Source organism: Nuphar pumila, chromosome 1 (genome assembly GCF_984573655.1).
Source record: "Nuphar pumila chromosome 1, dmNupPumi1.hap1.1, whole genome shotgun sequence".
NCBI classification, from domain to species: Eukaryota; Viridiplantae; Streptophyta; class Magnoliopsida; order Nymphaeales; family Nymphaeaceae; genus Nuphar; species Nuphar pumila.
In genome coordinates this window covers 154601613-154619035 of record NC_143249.1, presented here as the reverse complement: position 1 = coordinate 154619035, position 17423 = coordinate 154601613, and the positions used below count along the sequence as shown (strand labels likewise).

The 17423-nt window shown below is 38.0% G+C and overlaps 1 protein-coding gene across 3 annotated transcripts in view; it reads left to right on the top strand.

Annotated features, from left to right (window-relative positions):
- Positions 1 to 13814, top strand: part of LOC149849238 (calmodulin-binding protein 60 C-like) — a 62211-nt gene extending 48397 nt beyond the window's left edge. For 2 of the 3 annotated variants that reach the window (XM_089999076.1, XM_089999066.1), the window contains exon 8: positions 12529 to 13814. In XM_089999076.1, the coding sequence (XP_089855202.1) occupies positions 12529 to 13124 (596 nt within the window). In that variant the 3' untranslated portion in view covers positions 13125 to 13814. The remainder of the gene's footprint in view (positions 1 to 12528) is intronic. The other variant, XM_089999085.1, reaches the window with a different exon arrangement.
- The last annotated feature ends 3609 nt before the right edge of the window (positions 13815 to 17423 follow it).

The following is a 17423-nucleotide window of genomic DNA, read 5'->3' as shown; positions in this document are numbered from 1 at the left end:
TCCAACGTGCATTCTCTGCATGCACAAGGCAAACACCACACTCCACTTGTGAGCTTAACGTACAACTCTTAGAAATCTTTGGCTTATCTACGCTCCTTTAGCCAATTAAACAACAACCTTACACTTCTGCTTTTCATCGATAAGATATCTTATACCATCCTGCCAACATTTTGCTTCTGTGCTCGGCCAACCACACTTCAGCTGCGTAAAATTACGTAATCAAGATAAACCATCGTTGTCCTCTACAGTGTCACACACAATAAAGAACAAGGTCTCTATGAATCATTCTTCGTTGATGCCAATTTGTCACGGGTTTTTTTTCAATAAGCTAGTGCGGTGCGACAGTCCTTCCTTACCGTCGCAAGCCTATCTATCACTATGTCACATGCATAGAATGCTTCACAAAACCGCGATGTGCCAAGCTGCCTAAGCTGTCCAGCTTAACGGCCAAAGGCCACATCCTAACACCTTTCCATGTGATTCATTGGCCCTGCGCACCACTCCATGCGCAACTACCTAGCGGAAGCTGATCAAGCGCATTTCCTAATGCGTATTCCATGTAGTCCATGCCGCTTAGTGCATAGTACTCCCATACCAGCTATCACTTCCTAAAAAGGCACAAACTTTGCCTTAGCCTTGCGTGCCATAAAGCGTATTGCGGCTCCATGCGCACGACATAGCAAAACCTCGTCACTGATGGAACAATACCTTGCGGCTCTCAGTCCGAAAACCAATTGATGATTGAACACCATAGCGAAGAGCACCACTCAGACTCATTCGCCGGTGCTTAGGCATTCACTGGCCTAGCCCATAGTCACCATACTCAGTTGGAACCACCTAAGGTGATTTCTGGGGGAATTAGCCCTAACCCACACTTACTCCCGTGCGTCCAACTGTTACGCGTGGGAAGTCTCTTACAAGCTGAGAAGTCCTTAACCAAACCTGTAACGACCCCAATCCAGACCCTTTAAAAATGCAGAATAATTTTTTTTCTAGAAGTTGCGGAAACCTTCCCAGAGATCTGGGGTCCTCACAGTTCCACTTTCCATTGGATAGCCCAACCACCACAAACGAAGTTGCAATTATCATCCATATCAACCAACTAAAACTCTTTTATCAATGAGTAAGAAAATTTCAAAGACAAGGTTTTCTTCAACTGAAAGTAAAGTAACAATTGCAGAAATTAAAAGAACTAAAAGACAAAAGAAAGAGCCACTATATCCTCTACTGAAGCTGACAAGCCCAAGTATAACTCATCCATCCCCAGATGCATGTCCAACTTCACTGCTCACCATTACCTGTGAAAAACCAACAAAGTAGGGTGTCAGAACCGAAATTCTGAGCACAACTACATCTAAAGAAATCAGGTGAGAGAAAGAACATGGATAAGATTTCATGCAGTGATTTGAGTGGGTGCAGATATAAAATTTGCATCATTCAATTATCTATAACTACCAACAATTGCATGTGCTCACCAGTCAAGAATAGTAAATCAGTACCATATATCAAGAACTAAATAATCAAACCTTTCAGCATGATGAGGGACAAGAGTGAGACGAGGGACGAGAGAGACCCGAGTGATGAGGGAAAACCCCTCTCCTCCACTGCTTTTATCGGCCCAAACTCCCCCTCCTCTGCCGAGATGGGCGCGGGGTCGTTACGCTCTGCGTAACCCCCCTTTCTGTTTTTGTTTTCAGGTTTATCGGGCAACCCTTATCGGGTTGCCCTTTTCATTAAAAGGGCTGTAACATGGGGCGCGGCTCGGGTCCGAACCCGGGACCCGTAACCCGGCCCCAAAAATAAAAATGGATCCATTAAGTTGGATCCAAATGGATCCAACTGTGGATCCTCGGATAAATATTTAAAAACTTAAAATTTTATTTATTTATTTATTAAATCGAGGTTTAAATCAATTAATCCTAATTACCCCCCTTTATGGGTCCTAGATCCGAAATATGGATCTAGGCCCAATTTAAATTATTTTATAAAATTTTCGGGTTTTACATCCCTACCCCCTTAAAAGAATTTCGTCCGCGAAATTAGAATGTACTAAATGTGAGTAATACCAAAATCAAATATCACACGTAAGTCTCACAAAATTAGACCCTCTTTGATCTTACCCCCTTGGAGTTGATCCCGAACAATAACCGTTCAAGTAATCACACTAAGACTTTTAAATTCACACTAAAGAATATTGAACTATAATTGTAATCAATCACAAGAATTCACATAATTCAAGTAAAGTATTAAATAATCATACCAGTGAAGAAGACTGCTCTGGAGGACGAGTCACACTTGTCGACGCTTCAGGACAAGGCTCATATACCAAAAATAAAAATTTAATACTCAAAAGATGATAAAATTGCAAGTCTTTGTGGTGGGCTCTGATACCAAACCTGTAACGACCCCAATCCAGACCATTTAAAAATGCGGAATAATTTTTTTTTCTAGAAGTTGCGGAAACCTTCCTAGAGATCTGGGGTTCTCACATTTCCACTTTCCATTGGATAGCCCAACCACCACAAACGAAGTTGCAATTATCATCCATATCAACCAACTAAAACTCTTTTATCAATGAGTAAGAAAATTTCAAAGACAAGGTTTTCTTCAACTGAAAGTAAAGTAACAATTGCAGAAATTAAAAGAACTAAAAGACAAAAGAAAGAGCCACTATATCCTTTACTGAAGCTGACAAGCCCAAGTATAACTCATCCATCCCCAGATGCATGTCCAACTTCACTGTTCACCATTACCTGTGAAAAACCAACAAAGTAGGGTGTCAGAACCGAAATTCTGAGCACAGCTACTTCTAAAGAAACCAGGTGAGAGAAAGAACATGGATAAGATTTCATGCAGTGAAAGAACATGGATAAGATTTCATGCAGTGATTTGAGTGGGTGCAGATATAAAATTTGCATCATTCAATTATCTATAACTACCAACAATTGCATGTGCTCACCAGTCAAGAATAGTAAATCAGTACCATATATCAAGAACTAAATAATCAAACCTTTCAGCATGATTTTACAAAGTAAATCATATGCTACCACCAAATGATGTTATGATATCAAGAATGATTCAAACATGCATGATCCTATGCATAACAGAAAAATGCATGATTATGTGCAATGCATGATTTCTTCTGTTATCTTGCATTTAAGTTTCATCTTTCCATATGCATGCCCTATTAAATGCACACATCTTTAAGTTCCTCTTTTTAATTACCGTGGCCCGCGGATACACCAAACGGGTACAAACCCCGAGGTCAAGTAGGTTCCCAGGGTAGCTTAACACACAATTTGTATTTTATTACTGGGTTCCCACTTAGCCCTCGACCGATATCAGGAAACAACACCATCCATCGGAACATTAGACCTCCACATCTAATGTCGGGGACACAAGGGACACCCCACGCCCACAAGTGCCACTTCCTTGGTACCATAAACTCACAGCTGTGACTAACACACCACTCCCGGGTAAAGTGGCGGACTCTCCATAAAACCGTGGCCAGGAGAAGAACCTCAATATCAGGTTCAGGGACAACAACGCACACAGAGTTTTTGTATCCTCACAGTCTCCCCAAGACCGGACAACTAAGATTCTCATACTCCAGATGAGATATCCTAGAATGTATATTACACTGTTCTTATTCATTATATTTATTATTAAGTCAATTTCTTTAAGTTTGCAACACATATGCAAAAGTAAAGTGAAAACCCGCATCCTCCCTTGCGGGGACCCATTCGGGACTCCAGCCCGTATAAACCACTAGAACAGTGTAGTAATGTGTCAAACCATCTTATGTGGTTTAAGTGATGCAGTTAAAAACATAAATAAAAGAAAATCAAACCCACGACTCTCCAGTCCGATGATGGTCCATTTAGGCCATCAATGCACCACATAATAAAACTAAATTAGTGTTTTATTCGTAACACTAGGCCAATAGTGTCAAAAGCATGTGCACTTATGCAATCATACACCCGAACATATGCATGTCATAATGCATTCATATGCATTTTCAATATGTGTGTTACCTACATCACATATGGGCATTAACCAAATCCATGTCTTCTTTTGAGTGAGTGTTCATGTACCATTTTACATAATGAATCAAGCATTCATGTTCAAGAAGAATTACTAATGATTGAATCATGCTCACACTCATGCGTACCATAATCATAACCGTCAAGTGAAAGCATAAACCTCCACGACAAGTGTTTCCAAATGCACATCCATGTATGCCAATATAACCACGGACATGAAACAACAACACTCACAAGCATGGTTTCAAAGATTCATGTGCAAGGATTCACATATTTATACCAAAGTGTATGTTGTCTTTTTTTTTGATTAATTTTTTATTATATCATGTGAATACCCATGCATGTGGATTCAAGCAATAAAGCATTAGTTTCATGATTGCTCATGCCCATGAAAACAACTAGACAACGATATCCAAATCCAGCATAACAAATCAAGTCTAAGCATATTAGCATTTTCATTTACCTGTATGCAAAGAGCCAGGTCTAACATAATTAACTAGTATTCTGAAAAATTAAAGTGCTAAGCTAAGCTTCCATATGAGCCATACTATACGTGAACAAGGATTCAATCGACCTGTCCTTTGTCCACAAGCATGGACAGGTTAAGGGAATAGCATTTATTATATTTTCCTTTGTAAAAATATAATCCAGCACCAGTCGGCTGGGCTTGGCAGGGTACCACATAACCCATGATCTTATGCTCTCCTTCCACTCAATACTTATAACAAAACAACAAAACTAAAATTGTCAAAAACTGCACAATGGTCATGATAACTGGTTCTTACGCTAGTCAAAATAGACATTTCAGCTAGCAATTCCTTTGTCATTAAAAGATCAGCAATCAAATTACTGCATCAACAACAGTTAAAAAGAAAACATCTACAATTCAAACAACACTTCACAGCTAGTACTCCTAAATCAGTTGAATTTCTTTCCTCTCCCTTTTCAACTGATGGAAAGCTTTTTCAACAAGTTCAAATGAAGTTTAAGAGAATATAAACAATATTTTTGAAACTTTGACTTTAGTATGATAAGAGGTGTGCTTCCAAGTAAGTTCCAATAGTGTATTTTACAACTACTTAATTTGTTGTAAAAAGAAAAGATGCATGGTTGGCAACAATATTGCAAGAAACCAAAAATGCAATGCAAGCAAAATAGTTTTTCTTTAATATTGCCACTTAGTATAAAGCCATTGATCAAGCCTACTGTAGTCAAATGTATTGGATTTTAAGGATTGCACAAATTCCAAATTTAATGGAAATCAACAAAAATTTCCTATATGCAGGCCATCAGACAACCCCTTTTCCCCCCTTTCAAAATACAGGCATAGACACTATGTCCCAAAAAAACAGTGAGTGCATAAACAAACAGTAATAGGAAAGACAGGTAATGATTCAACCCGAAATAATCGAGTAGCAACAGGTCTGTAAATAGCTATCAACGATCCAAAGATTTAAAGATTTACATAGATGGATTTAAGCGATTTGGCTAACAGAAATTCCGCCATTTAAGTTATATCCTGCCAACTTACTAAAATCATTCAAGAACCTCCAGCTTGAGATTTCACCTTTCTTTTTCTCATCTTATGCATATTCACGGTATCGATTTAGGGCTGCACTCTAATTTTTTTTCTTTCCAAATCGGTTACCAGACCACTTAAAACCCCTTGCTACCCTTTTAAAAACGAAAGATACATGCATCGATGGGGTTTCTTGTGGACAACGTCTTAAATCACACACAGTGGGGTTTTCGGAAGCCATAACCCCCACCCCACCTTCGGGTTAGGGTTATACACGAAAACCCCCAAATCTGGGTCGTAACCACTGAAAAACCCGATACCCTTACCACCTAAGGATTTTCCGGCAGCCAAGAACCCCCACCTCTCAAATCGCAACCCGAAATCGAAATCAGGTTCGATCCCCCACCCAAAATCCAAGAAGCACCGTACCTTTTTGGAGCTTTTCCAGCGATCCTTCCGGTGATCGGAGACTGGGAACGCGAAACAGGACCGACGACGTCGCTTCTTGCTGTTGCCGTGACAGGGGAGCTCGTCGTGGCCTGTGGGTTGCTGCAGTTCACCGACGACTTCTAAATCCACCGGCGTGCGCACCGACTGAGAGAGAGACGAGGGACGAGAGAGACCGAGTGATGAGGGAAAACCCCTCTCCTCCACTGCTTTTATCGGCCCAAACTCCCCCTCCTCTGCCGAGATGGGCACGGGGTCGTTACGCTCTGCGTAACCCCCCTGCCCCCCCTTTCTGTTTTTGTTTTCAGGTTTATCGGGCAACCCTTATCGGGTTGCCCTTTTCATTAAAAGGGCTGTAACATGGGGCGTGGCTCGGGTCCGAACCCGGGACCCGTAACCCGGCCCCAAAAATCAAAATGGATCCATTAAGTTGGATCCAAATGGATCCAACTGTGGATCCTCGGATAAATATTTAAAAACTTAAAATTTTATTTATTTATTTATTAAATCGAGGTTTAAATCAATTAATCCTAATTACCCCCTTTATGGGTCCTAGATCCGAAATATGGATCTAGGCCCAATTTGAATTATTTTATAAAATTTTCGGGTTTTACAAAATCTCCAAAGGCAACATCCTTTGATCCTCTGGCACTGCTTAACCGAACAACGCTCCATGTCTGTGCCGCTACACAACGATGCACTAACAAGGATACTGATGCCTATCGCATGCCATGCTACCACCGCACGTCACTGATCAAGCGAACACATACCGCGTGTTTTTTAAAATGTAAACTGTAATATATATATATATATATATATTATTTAATATTATTATATTTTCTTTTATTATTTTTCTTTATTTTCTTTTTTAGCATCTAGTTCAATAGAAACTAGATATTTGATCCAGTCAAGTTCCTGGTGCAAATAGCTGTTGGACTGTAGTCCAACAACTATAATAAATGCTGTTGGACTATAGTCCAACAACTATAATAATAAATGCTGTTGGACTGTAGTCCAACAGCTATATTAAGAGACGTTGGAATCCAACGTCTCTTTTGGAGAGCTCAAAATGAGCTCTCCTCTCTCTTCCACTTTTTTGTATATATAGGGGTGAACCCCTTCAATGTAAAGTATAATGCTTCTTAAGCATTTTGTTCATGAATAAAGTATTATTTATTTTTCAAGTGTTCTTCCTTTTATACCCTTTCAAGGGTCATGCTTGTAGTGTCTCCAATAGACACTTGTTTGTGAGTTATTTGTGCATTTGTTGAAGACCACCATTTCATTACATGATATCAGAGCTACGAAATGCTTAGATCTTGAAGTGCTTCCGCCTCTATTTCCGTGCCACATTTACAAAAGGTGTTTCATCACCTTGTTCTTGGCTCAAGAAGATTTGTTTGAAGAAAGGCGAACTTGTGCTACAAAAAATTTTGGTTTTGTATCCTCTCTTATTCCTTTGTCTACTCATTTTCTTTTCTTTTTATTTTTCTCTCTCGCTCCTTCTATTTATTCCTCTCTTACCCTTGTAAAAGATGGATGACAATGATAAGATCACCATCATTCCTATGAAGCTAAATGATACTAACTATGTAATGTGGGCTTCGATTATGAAGCACCACATTTGGGGAAAAGGTTTATGGGGTATAGTGGATGGTTCCGATTTGGAACCTAAACTATCTCTTACCAAGAAAGAGGGTGATAAAGAGGTTCTTCTAACGGAAAAAGAGAAGAGTAAGGCGTTAGCCACTTATGAAAAGAAATGGAAAGAATGGAGGATAAGGCATGCAAAAATTATGTCATGGCTCATCAATAGCATAGACATTAAAAAATGCTCTAGTCTAGCTAAGTTTGAGCATGCCGATAAGGCTTGGGAATACCTCAAAAACATGTATTCCCTTAAAGATATTGCACATGTATGCAATTTACAAGATAAAGTTCGGACAATGACTCAAAAAGATAAAACTATTCGAGAATATTATAATGAGTTGTCCGAACTTTGGGAAGAGTTGGCTCTTCTTGAGCCCAAATGGCATTGTGCCGAAGACATCGAGCTTCGCCAAAAGCAACTCGATATGGAACATTTCTATCAATTTGTGAATGGTCTAAGACCGGAGTTTGAATCCACCAAATCGGCCCTTTTACATCGTGGAAAAATTCCTTCTATTGTTGATACTATAGAAGAACTCACTATGGAGGAAAATAGACTTAGAAAAAGTACTCCAAAAGTTGATGATGACTCCGTTTTAGCTGTATCTAGACCGGGGAATCATACTCGTACTTACAAGCCGCCTCATTTTGGAAGGCAAAACACCGACTTTGATAAAAGAAAAGTTATTTGTCATCATTGTCATGAACCGGGGCACTATAGGCCTCAATGTCCAAAGTTAAAAAGAAGAGAAGAAAAAAGAGTTGCATCTGTTGAATCTGAGTCAAAAGATCATGATGCACCTGTGTCTATGACTCAACTGATGAAAATCCTTCAACCTCTTCTCAAAGGGGTATCCTCCTCAACCGAAGCCTCAACTGGAGCGGCAGTTGCATCTTTCTCCGGTCCAGGTAACTTTCCTTGGCTTTTAGATTCTGGTGCTTCTTTTCATATGACCCCAAATGTTAATAGTCTATCCGAATGTCTTAAAAATAACTCAAGTGTGTTAAAGGTTTTTACAGCCGATGGCACATCTTTTGAAGTAAAATGAATAGGATGTTTTGAAAATCTTCAAATATCCAAAAGATTTTTTATCCCAGAAGTTAGATATATCCCTAAACTTAATTTGAATCTCTTATCTGTCTCGCAAATATCTGATTATGGATGTAATATCTCCTTCTCTTCTCATGGTTGTTGGGTACATGATCGCCAGTCAGGGAAGCTGATTGGGGAAGGCCATAGAGAAGGAGGACTTTATTACATGGACTTTTTGGAATTACCCAAGAATGCATTTTGTTATAATATTCAAAAGTTAGAATTGGATTTATGGCACAAAAGGCTTGGCCATCCTCATATGTCTAAAATTCAATATTTTCCAAGTTTGGAAAAATTTTGTAATTCTGAAAATTTTTCTTGTAAAGACTGCATTCTTGGCAAAATGAAAAGGTTACCATTTCTTAGTAAAACTTTTGTTTCCTCACGACCACTTGAGTTAATACATTCGGATGTTTGGGGCCCCGCACCAGTTATTTCCAAAGGTGGTTATACATATTATGTCATTTTTGTTGATGACTTTTCTAGACATACTTGGATTTATTTTCTTAAACATAAATCTGATGTCTTTGCTAACTTCCAAATATTTCATAAAATGGTTAAAAATAAGTTTCAAAATGATATTTCTGTTTTTCGCACTGATTCAGGGGGAGAATTTATGTCCAACGAATTCAAATACTATCTCAATTTACATGGTATTACACATCAAAGATCATGTCCACACACTCCACAACAGAATGGCCTAGCCGAACGCAAACATCGGCACATTATGGAAACTACTAGGACATTGCTAATTGCAAATCAAGTTCCAAAAAGTTTTTGGGCTGAAGCGGTCCTAACTGCCACCTACCTCATTAATAGGATGCCATCTTTCTCATTAAAGAATACAACTCCAATAGAAAAGCTTGTTAATTTAACTCCAGATTATTCTAGATTAAGAGTAAATGTTTTGTTTTCACCAACAGAAATGACAAACTCTCTCCTCGTGCAATCCCATGTGCCTTTTTAGGATATGCTGATAATAAAAAAGGCTACAGGTGTTTCGATTTTCAAAATGACAAATTATATATGTCAAGAAATGTATCTTTTTTGGAAAAAGAAAGCTTCTTTGAATTTGAAAAATCCAAGGATGTCACTGAATACTCGTTTTTAATTGATCCAACTTCAAAATCCAATGAATGTGATGTTGGATGTGACCTTGACAATGATCAAAGTCCTATTGTTGTTGAAAATGATGATAATGAAGAGCAAATCCATAGGGATGTTAGTCTACAATATTCAAGACGTAGAGAGCAAAATCTTCCATGTGCATTACAAAAGTACTCTGAAGTCTCACCTAGAAGAACGTCTAGAATCTCTAAACCTCCAGAAAAATTTGTGTCTTATGAATCTTTTTCACCCACGTATAGGGCCGCCATTGCATTAATACAATCATATATTGAACCATCATCCTATTCTCAAGCAAAAAATCATATAGAATGGATAGAAGCCATGAAAATAGAATTGGATGCATTAGAAAAGGCCAATACTTGGACGATACAAGATATTCCTCCGGGTAAGAAACCTATAGGTTGTAGGTGGATATACAAAGTCAAAACCAAAAGTGATGGGACCCTGGAAAGATATAAGGCCCGTTTAGTAGCAAAAGGATATGCCCAAGAGTATGACATCGATTATGAAGAAACATTTGCTCCTGTGGCCCGTATGACCACTGTTAGAACTTTAATAGCCTTGGCCTCCATTAGAACATGACCTATCTTTCAATTAGATGTCAAAAATGCTTTCCTGAATGAGAATTTCGTTGAAGAAGTATACATGGAAGCCCCACCTGGTATTAGTATCCTTAAGGGTAAAGCTCTTCGTCTAGAAAAAGCTCTTTATGGTCTTAAACAGGCTCCAAAAGCCTGGTATGACCGATTTAGTCATGTTATGCTTGATATTGGTTTTCAACATGTTTAACTGACACTGCTTTGTTTGTTAAGAAATCTGATGCAGGCATCATTATTCTTCTTCTCTATGTGGACGATATGATCATCACCGGAGGCGACAAACAGAGAGTTGCAAATATCAAATCTCTTCTTAAAACTCACTTTGAAATGACTGACTTAGGTTTATTAAGATATTTTTTAGGCATTGAAGTTGCTTATTCCCCTCGGGGGTATTTGATATCTCAATCTAAATTTGCTCTTGATATCGTTTCCAGGTCTGGAATTACAGATGATAAGAAAGTAGACACTTCAGAAGTTGTCAATGTTAAAATGAAAATTGATGATAGAGAACTTTTTGATGATCCTACTCCTTATAGACAGCTTGTTGGAGCTCTTTCTTATCTTTCCATTACTAGGCCAGATATAACTCATGCAGTTCATACAGTCAGTCAGTTTCAGCATGCTCTCACCTCCGTGCACATGTGAGCGATTTTGCGTATTATTAGATACTTAAAATCCTCTCTTTCACGAGGACTCTTCTTGTCTGCTTCATCTTCATTAAATTTAATTGCATATACTGATGCTGACTGAGGAGGTGATCCCAATAATAGACACTCAACTACTGGTTTTTGTGTGTTCCTAGGTGAAACCTTAATTTCATGGAGGTGCAAGAAGCAGCAGAAAGTCTCTCTTTCCTCCACCGAAGCTGAATACAGAGCCATGGCAACCACCACTATGGAGGTTGTTTGGCTCAGACGATTGCTAGCGGATATGGGAGCTAAAGCAATACAAGCTTCAAAGATGTGCTGTGACAACAAAAGTGCGATCTACATTGCAAGCAACCAGACATTTCATGAGCGCACTAAACACATTGAGATGGACTGTCACTATGTCAGAGAGGAATACTTACATGGAACCGTTGATCTGCCATATGTTACATCAGAATATCAATTAGCAGACTTCTTCACCAAGCCTCTCGCTGCTCCCAGATTTCACTTCCTCTTAGACAAACTTTCGCTCATTGTACCGTAAGTTTGAAGGGGAGTGTTAATATGTAAATTGTAATATTTATATATATATTATTTAATATTATTATATTTTCTTTTATTATTTTCTTTTATTATTTTTCTTTATTTTCTTTTTTAGCATCTAGTTCAATAGAAACTAGATATTTGATCCAGTCAAGTTCCTGTTGAAACTTGACTGTGCAAATAGCTGTTGGACTTTAGTCCAACAACTATATTAAGAGACGTTGGAATCCAATGCCTCTTTTGGAGAGCTCAAAATGAGCTCTCCTCTCTCTTCCACTTTTTTGTATATATAGGGGTGAACCCCTTCAATGTAAAGTATAATGCTTCTTAAGCATTTTGTTCATGAATAAAGTATTATTTATTTTTCAAGTGTTCTTCCTTTTATACCCTTTCAAGGGTCATGCTTGTAGTGTCTCCAATAGACACTTGTTTGTGAGTTATTTGTGCATTTGTTGAAGACCACCATTTCATTACAGCGTTCCTACACTCGATGCATTTTCCACTCAGTAGAGCTCCGCACTGCACATGACCCATTTCGAAAGATCGGCCCGGGACATTAGGAACACAATATATAATAAAATACAATAGGGAGTTAGGCGATGTGAAAAGTGACGTGAACAGTAACATCATGAACAATGACTTGTGATATGGATCTTGATCAAGATGCAGATCTGACCACCTCAAACTTCATGTTCTAATAAGTGACATTAGCCTTTTAGCATGTTTGAACGAGTACAGTAGACTTCAGAAGGCTGTGGATGCTCTAGCACGTTTTCCCTCTCTCTTCATTGGTGTTGGATCTGTATGGGCTCTAAGCGTTATGGATATCTGATTGTAAAATGTTATTTTCTTTATGCAGGAGATACAACTGCATCTGCATACAACGGCAATCCATCGGTCCACTACCCAACTATGCTCCACCCGCTAATTCCTTGTTCCCAGATCCAGTTTGACACTGCTGCTTATTCTGCTTCAAACCAACTTATGAGCTCCTCCCACCAAACTCAAGGCAGCCAAACTGATTCGACGGTTGGTCTTGCCTTGGGACCTTCCCAGTCTGCTACCACTACTTTCCAATCTATTGGCACACCCTTACAGACAAGAAATATGAGCTCGCTTGATGACTGGCCTCGCCAGCGGGATCATGATTTCTTCTCCGAAGAGGAGATCCGGATGAGAAGCTCAGAGATGCTTGAGAATGAAGACATGCAACAATTGCTTCGTCTCTTGAGCATGGGAGGAGGTGCCATGAACATGTCAGACGAAACTTTGGGATATTCTACATACATTCCAACACCATCACCAAACTATGGATTCAGGGAGGACCGTAGCCGGTCATCAGGGAAAGCCGTAGTTGGGTGGCTGAAGCTCAAAGCAGCCTTGCGTTGGGGTATCTTTATTAGGAAGATTGCAGCCGAGAAGCGAGCACAGCTTGTTGAATTGGATGATTCATGACAAACTGCCAGTCTTATCTCGAACATGCATCAGCATAGTTTATGGCAGCCATAGACTCAATTTTAAATTTACTCAGGCTCAAGGCTGGTGCTGGTTTGGTGTTCTTATGTAAGTTCAGGCCGAGTCATTGCTGATGCTGGTTTCGGTTGCCTATGACCTTGTATGTAAATACGTGTGTAAATTTCATAATTGTTATTATTGTTTTGCCTAGTTAGATTGGATTTTTCTGAACTACCATGTATTAATGCAGCTCCAGCATTGTGTGTGTGCATGGGCGTGCATGTGCACGTGCCGGTTACCTCTTCCACATTTGCATTTTTTGGTCGCATGAACGGTTTTTCATTGTTCTTTCAGGTAAGTCTGTTACGTTGCCTCCCTCACCAGTCTTACTGGAAAATGTGGAAGAAGCTGTGGTTGCAATGGTTGAGGCAGGCCGCAGGGGTCACCGAGTGCTGTGCCACCTGCTAAGCCTCATCTTCCTTGTTGATTTGGCCTTTGACAAGATGCACGCTCTTTAGGGTGTATGTGCAATATGCCAGACCACGAGCTGAACCACAATGAAAACTTTTGAAGTCCAAAGTGCAGTCATATTTACAAATATGGGTGGTATTGTGAATTTCTTGTGTTTTTTTCCAGTTGTGATAAATTCAAAGGATGTGATGTTTTAGATAAATTCAAAAAAGAGAAAAATATAGACTATTTTTAGTAATTAATGATATTAACATGAAACTACTGTACGATTTAATGTTTTATTTTCGTATTTTCCCTTTTTGTTCTTAAACAATTTTAATTTCAACTAATAGAAGGTTTTTTGTTTTTGTTTTTTCTTCGAGTTATTTCAAGTATTGTCCATGGGCTCAGTTGACTGCCATTGGATAAGCAATTTCACCATCATGATCATCTACTGCCTGATGGTGCAGGAGTTTGCAAATTGAGAAGAAGCGTTCATCTTATCCCACAACAAATTGTATCAGAATTAGCTTATTATAAGAGTTGAAGAAGCAATTAAGGGGCGTGTCGACTTGACGGTAAATGCCCATGTATGGGTGGGAAGAGGCTGCCTGATCCTGGGTTGGTGTGGGGGTTTTAGGCCAGATTTGGTTCTAGAAAATGTTTCGCATGACCTGTATCAAGTCGACACCCATACTAGGGGCTTCTCTCACGAAGCTACAAATAAAAGGACCCAACTTATGAAGGATTTTCCTCTGGTTTTGAAAATCACCCAACCATGTACATGGCTCTAAACCTCTCAAGACTTGGCTAGCCTATTTGTCCCACTCAACAGATCTGGCCTGTCTTTTGTTTGGACTAGGCATGGGACACTGTTGGCATCTTTTAGAGCTGTCACGGCTATGATATGTTCACAGAATTCTGAGACATGATAACTTGCAAAAAAATATTATTTAATTGTTTTGATATACAAAATATCTGGCATACTGTATGTATTTTAAAAAATGCTCTACAATATACCAAATTTGTCGAATGAACAATATCGCAGGTTCTCAATTTTTTCTTGGCACTTTTACTCCTTGCAGGTGAGAATTTTCAAGTTACACACATCATGACGCTAAAATAATATACCCACATAACTCGTCAACAAAATCGCACATGAGATTGAGATATTTCAAAAAAGATTGTGAAATTTAAAACAATTTGCGAAACTTGTGATGAGTTTTGCACAATAACCTACAAAAATAATAAAATTTATGAAAGTATGATAATTATGAAATTTTGGACGAGTATTGCATGAAGTATTGGAAAATTATTAAAAATTGTGAAATATCTATATTGCAAAATTTCTTATTCCAATCACACCTGTATTGCACAGTTACTTTTTCTTACAAAGTTCTATACAAATTTAATAAAAGCAAAGCGAAGGTTTCATAGAAACAAGGTTTTTTGTGGTCTCCAACCAGTGAAAAAGTATGGTCATTTTCTCAGGGCCAAGCACTGGTGGTGCTTCATCAACAAAAAATCATTGATGACGAGTTTTTCAGTAAGTATGGATGACATTGGAAATGAAATCTGCAACCCATTCTCATCATAGAGGACGAAGAACGATGATGATGTATCTCCCCATCAACATAGAGTCGACATATCTCACAGTCAACATTTAATCATGTGGTATAGGTGGGACATGCAACATTCTTGAGGCCTCTACTCTAACGAACTGCAAGCACACATCTTATCACATGAGGGATGAAAAACCAAAAGCTTAATAATTAGCACTCAATACAGTGATATGCATGAGAACAATATAGTGTGTAATGTTTTCTTTTCATCAAAGATGCAGTGATATGCAACATTCTTGAGGCCCAAGAGATGGAGGTACCTTTGCATATACTCTGTTTTCTCTCAATAAAAGAGGTAGTGAGAAGCAACATTCTTGTGAAAGAATAGAGAATGCAATGTATGAGAGACTTCGCTTTGTGAAAAAATAGTTTTAATATAATTTATGAGTGACTTCACTTTGTAAAAGAATATAATGAATGCAATGTATGAGAATCTTTATTATGTGAAAGAATGGAATGAATGCAATATATAAGCGATAAGAAATGACATTTTGTTTCTCAACTCTTTTTTTGCATTCGAATGCCCCTATTTTCACATGCCTGGAAATATGGCCTACCTCCAACAATTTTTTTTGGCTAATCTCTTATAAATCGTGGAGTTGAACAAGAAATTTTGCAAGAAAAAGGAAATGTGTAATATCAGACTTTCCCAATTTTTGCATGTACCTTGCAAAATTTTCTTCTAATTTAAAAAGAATGATCGAAAATTAGCATGTACCTTGCAAAATTCCTTTCAGATTTAAAAAGAACAAACTGAAATTTGTATGTACCTTGTGAAATTCTTTACTGATGCGAAAAATCACCACTTACAAACACTTATTCATTCTCTATTATATACACATATCAAACAACTTCATTTTCTGTTATATACAAAATTCATTCTCATAAACAAATCAATCAATCAATCTTCTTTTATATAAATAATTCATTCTACTAAAAAACAAGAAACAAACAATTCTATTCCTTATTATATACACAATTCATTCTCCTTAAAAAACAAGAAGCAAACTTCAACTTTTATTGCCACAAGCTTAAGTGCATCCTTAGGCTTTCATTGCCAAAAGCTCAACATAATAGTAGCCGACCATTCTGCGTAAATATCATAACCAATACATATTGAAAAAAACTAATCTGCAATATAACATTAAACCGAATGAGTACTTAAACAAAAGAAGCACAATATTAAAAAAATATTATGTAAACTACAAAGAATCATGTTATAGACTACTTTTTAAATGCATCAAATACTTACACATTACTTCTTAATTGTGTTTTTGCCTGTTATGGCTAAGTTCATGGCGTACCCTGCACTTGCATGACATTACCTTCTTATGTTTTTTTTTCTATCTCTTCAATTTAGGTTGCCTTGCTTTCTTAATTATTGCGGGTGATAGACGAGAATAAGTGTCAGAGGAGCGATGTGTGGGATACTATCAACCATCATATGAAATAAATAAGTATTATATGCAACTCGATATGATTCAACTATATAGAACTTATCGCAGTAGTCATCTGAAAGATTGCCCTCATACAAAATGCATGAGATGACATGCTCGCAGAGAATCCTATTAACCTGCCACTCTTTACAAGAGCATTTCATACTCTCAAGATCAACACTGTAGCCATGTTTTCGGTCATAGGCTTTATAACGATGGTAGAAGAAATGCACTACTACCATGTGTAGCTTTTTTTATTCTATATGATACTCTTTAATCTTTGTAATTACCTCATGCACAACAATGCCAATCATTTTATCTCCATTAGGCCTTTTCTCATAAAGTTTCATCAACATTAAATGAACCTTCTCAATAAGTGGGATTAAGGGCTTGTCACATATGGGGAGAATCTATAAATTAAAGCATCACACTATATTAGAGGTTAAGCATTTGTACCTTCTAGTGAAAAATGGATTGTTAGCCTAATGGATCAATTTTATCTTTTTCACAACATATTCGTATGCTTTTTACTTTGCTCATGGATCTTTGAAATATAAAAATAACACTAACATCTCATGGGTGCTTTGGCGGCGCACCACCAATATGCACTAAGTGGTGCACCAAATTTCTTCTAAAAGTTTTCAGTCAGGTGTGTCATGTAATATTCATAATGACAGTTACACCATGTGTGAGAGACAAGATATAGAAGCCCTTTGTTCCCATCTGAGATAACTGTCAACTGTTGTTTAACCTTGGGCTTATCATCGTTGTAGATATTTACTTGGTTCTTC